This window comes from Mandrillus leucophaeus, unplaced genomic scaffold (genome assembly GCF_000951045.1).
Source record: "Mandrillus leucophaeus isolate KB7577 unplaced genomic scaffold, Mleu.le_1.0 Scaffold194, whole genome shotgun sequence".
Lineage (NCBI taxonomy): Eukaryota > Metazoa > Chordata > Mammalia > Primates > Cercopithecidae > Mandrillus > Mandrillus leucophaeus.
The window spans coordinates 1,079,743-1,084,443 of record NW_012101965.1 but is presented as its reverse complement, the minus strand read 5'-3'; the positions used below and the strand labels follow the sequence as shown (position 1 = coordinate 1,084,443).

The window sequence follows — 4,701 nt, the reverse complement described above, 5'->3', positions numbered from 1 at the left end:
TATATATATAAAATCTTTCCAGAGGAAAGTAGTGAGAGTATTTTAAGTCATGTAAAGGAAAATCATTTGGGTCAGAGAGCCAATAAGTGCTCAGTATTTTCTTAGTCACATCTGCCATGCCTAGTAGAGCACTGTGGCCCTATCAGTAACCACCAGTAATCCTGACAGAAGTCCCAACTCATTTTTTATCCCTGTGTTGAATATGATACCAAAGACTCAAAAATCAGGGAGAATCTTTTACAAAGCCCCTTTTTATTTACTTGTAAATAAAGGGAGGATTTATTTACATCCTCCCTTAATATTTATTTAATATTAAGTGCCAATACCTGTTATCTGGGGTATAATGAATTGTCACATAGTAGAACTAGTAGTGTTGCTAGTATTAGTGTCAGCAGCTAACCCTGATTATTTACTCCTCTGTTCTAATGCTTTGCATATGTAATATACACATATCAATTAAGTCTCTCAACAAACATATCAAATAGGAAACCATTATCCTCATTTTATAGATGAGGCTTAACTTGCCCAGGGTCATCCAGCTGATCCCTGACAGGTCAAGCAGAGGACACTGGAGTACTGAAATGTACCTTTGCACACCCCTACAGGTGTTTATGCTGGACACCCAGTGCTCACCAAAGACACCAAACAACTTTGACCATGCTCAGTCCTGCCAGCTCATTATTGAGCTGCCTCCTGATGAAAAACCAAATGGACACACCAAGAAAAGGTAAGTACCTAAATCTCAACTCATAGAGTGCTTATGAATAAGAATGTTCATTCACTTCCAGTTCTCATGCATTGTAATCCAAGCTTTGGCCAGGAATACTGAAAACATCTGTGGAGTCATTTAGCAAAGGTTTTCATAAAAACGGTTAGCCTTGTAACCAAATTCCCCACATTTCATATGTATTAGGTTGCCCAGGTTGCCACAGAAAGTACCACAGACTGGGTGACTCAAACAGCAGAACCGTATATCCCACAGTTCTGGCACCTAGAAGTCAGACATGAAGGTTTCCTCCGAGGTCTGTCTCCTTGACCTGTAGATGACCATTTTCTTCCTGTGTCTTAACAGGGACTTCCTCTGTACGGGTCTATATCTGAATTTCCTCTTCTTATAAAGACACCAGTCATTTTTGAATTAAAATTAACCCTCATGACCTCATTTTGAATTAATTACCTCTTAAAAGACCTCTTCTCCAAATATAGTCACATTCTGAGGTTAGGACTTCAACATATGAATTGGGGGGAACACAGCCCAACCCATAATGTCATACACTTACTATCTTAAACAAAAATAGGGGCCGGGTGCGGTGGCTCACAACTCTAATCCCAGAACTGCAGGAGGATCACTTAAGCTCAGAAGTTCGAGCACAGCCTGAGTAACATAGTGAGAGCCATCTCTACAAAAAAGTAAAAAAATAAAAATTTAGCCAAGCATGATGGCATGCGCCTGTAGTCCCAGCTGCTCAGGAGGCTGAGGTGGGAGGGTCACTTGAGCCCAGGAGGTCAAGGCTGTAGTGGGCATGATTGTGCCACCGCACTCCAGCCTGGGCAACAGAACAAAACCTTCTCTCATTAAAAAATAAGAAGTAAATTGAGGCATGGTTCTGATTGTTTCAGTGAGAAGCGCATAAACCTCCCCAGGAACAATAATGGCTATTGGAAGACCAAAAGGTCTATGCTCTGCCCCAGGAAACTTGCCCTTTCTAAACACTATCATCCTCCCTTAAAAATATCGTTCTAGATTTGAGGATGAAGGCAATGACCAAGATTTCCCACTTTTAAACTTCTGACACATTAATAGTAATGCTAAGTATTTGAGCACTCCATGTGAAACACAGTGAGGGCACATACAGAGAGGCTTGGGTCCCTTGCCCGAGGACACACAACTGCAAAGAGGTGGAGTCAGAATCAAAACTGGCTCTGGGCTGGGCGCAGTGCCTCACACCTGTAATCCAAGCACCTTGGGACCCAAGGCAGGCGGATCACCTGAGGTCAGGAGTTTGAGACCAGCCTGGCCAACATGGTGAAACCCTGTCTCTATTAAAAATACAAAAATTAGCCGGGCATAGTGGTGTGCACCTGTAATCCCAGCTACTCAGGAGGCTGAGGCAGGAGAATCCCTTGAACCTGGGAGGCGGAGGTTGCAGTGATCATACCACTGTACTACAGCCTGGGTGACAGAGCGAGACCCCTGTCTTAAAAGAAAAAAAAAAAAAAACGAGGTCTGGTTGGGCATAAGGCCTCTGCCGTTTCCCATTTCAAGGAGAGAGTTGCTGCAGTAGACTGAATGTGTCCCCCAATATTGATGTATTTTACTCCTAACCCCCAATGTGATGATGTTAGATGGGCCTTTCAGGAGGAAATTCGGTCTTGAGGGTGGAGCCCTCATGAAAGGGATTCGTGTCCTTAAAAGAAGAGGCAGATCCCTTGCCCTCTTTCTGCCATGTGAGGATACATGGAGAAAATGGTCATCTGTAGTCTGGAAGAGGGCCTTCACCAGAAGCCACCCATGCTGGCACTCTGATCTCAGACATCCAGCCTCTAGAACTACAGGAAACCAATTTCTGTTGTTTGTAAGCCACCCAGTCTATGGTATTTGTTACGGCAGCCCAAATAAAGATAGTTGGTATCATTTCACAAGCTCTGGGTGATTTGTCCAAAAGTTAGCTGGGTCAGGCATGCTGGCTTATGCCTGTAGTCCCAGCTACTCAAGAGGCTGAGGCAGAAGAATCGTTTGAACCCAGGAGGCGGAGGTTGCAGTGAGCTGAGATCACTCTGCACTCCAGCCTGGGTGGCAGAACAAGACTTCATCTCATAAAACAAACAAACAGGTAGCTGGGTTAGCAGGGCAGTTTGATTAATATAACAATTATTTGGGTGAAATTTCTAGGTAATAATTTTTTGGTCAATTATTGGTACATACAAAAAAAAATGTAGAATGTTCAAAAGTTATGAAGCATGAATAAAAAATAAATGTGAACCAGTCACCCAACTTCAGCAATAAAACTCTACCAATTCTAGTCTGTTTCCCTCAACCACCAGTCACTGATTTTTAAGTGTTGGTCATTTTTTTATCTACAAAAGATTGTTCAATCCTTTGGCATCTTTAAGCATTGATTTACTTCAGAATTTCAGTTCTTTTATTCCTTTTTTCCTATTTCTAATTCACATTCAGCCAGTTATTCTTGCTGAAATATTTTTGATGTAAAAGTAGGAAAAAGGAATAGGTTGCATTCAAATTATAAATAAAACATAGGAGGAATAGCCTAATATCCTTATATTATTGGTTTTAAAAGGTTACAGTTTGAAAATATAGCAACATGGCTCATAAATTTTCCTAGCATGTTTAATAGGCAATTGCCCACTCATTGTAGTTAGGCAAAACAAAATAAGCATATTAAATTATTTCACCAATCCCACTGGTCACTGAGGCAAAAGACATTCCTTAACATTCTTTAGGAGCTCTCAGCCAAACTCTCTATGCTTTGCATTCTTAGATTTGACTCTTGTTTGCAGGGGTAATTGTTAGTTCAGTATAGGATGTAGTGGAAGATGAGTTAGACCTATGGAAAACTATATGCTGGCCAGGTGCATACTTTAGATGTAATCCTAAAACCAGATTACAGCATTTAAGTAGAGAAACCTGTGTTAGTTGGTTTGGGTTTGTTTTAATAGCCTTGACATTGATAGCCCCAAGCTTTACTTAATCCACATAATCTTAATTAGTACTTTAAGATATATATATATTAGCGATTCGCAGAGCAAGATGGCCGAATAGGAGCAGCTCCAGCCTCCAGCTCCCAGTGCGAGTGACACAGAGGACGGGTGATTTCTGCATTTTCAACTGAGGTACTGGGTTCATCTCACTGGGGAGTGCCAGACAATCGGTGCTGGTCAGCTGGTGCAGCCCAACCAGCGAGAGCTGAAGCAGGGCAAGCCATCGCCTCACCTGGGAAGTGCAAGGGGGAAGGGAATCCCTTTTCCTAGCCAAGGGAAACTGAGACACACAACACCTGGAAAATCGGGTAACTCCCACCGTAATTCTGCGCTTTACCAAGCATCGTAGCAAACGGCACACCAGGAGATTATATCCCACACCTGGCCCGAAGGGTCCCATGCCCACGGAGCCTCCCTCATTGATAGCACAGCAGTCTGAGATCTGACTGCAAGGCAGCAGCGAGGCTTGGGGAGGGGCGTCTGCCATTGCTGAAGCTTAATTAGGTAAACAAAGCAACCAGGAAGCTCAAACTGGGTGGCCCCACTGCAGCTCAAGGGGGCCTGCCTGTCTCTGTAGACTCCACCTCTGGGGACAGGGCATAGCTAAACAAAAAGCAGCAGAAACCTCTGCAGATGTAAATGACCCTGTCTGACAGCTTTGAAGAGAGCAGTGGTTCTCCCAGCATGGAGGTTTAGATCTGAGAACAGACAGACTGCCTGCTCAACCCTGACCCCTGAGTAGCCTAACTGGGAGACATCCCCCACTAGGTGCGGACTGACACCTCACACCTCACATGGCTGGGTACACCCCTGAGACAAAGTTTCCAGAGCAAGAATCAGACAGCAACACTCGCTGTTCAGCAATATTCTATCTTCTGCAGCCTCCACTGCTGTTACCCAGGCAAACAGGGTCTGGAGTGGACCTCAAGCAATCACCAACAGACCTACAGCTGAGAGTCCTGACTGTTAGAAGGAAAACTA

At 43.7% G+C, this 4,701-nt stretch overlaps 1 protein-coding gene across 1 annotated transcript in view; it reads left to right on the top strand.

Annotated features, from left to right (window-relative positions):
• Window positions 1–4,701, top strand: part of ARFGEF3 (ARFGEF family member 3) — a 136,154-nt gene that overhangs the window by 124,610 nt on the left and 6,843 nt on the right. Inside the window, 1 exon segment of the mRNA XM_011978416.1 lies at window positions 606–727. Within this exon segment, the coding sequence (XP_011833806.1) occupies window positions 606–727 (122 nt within the window).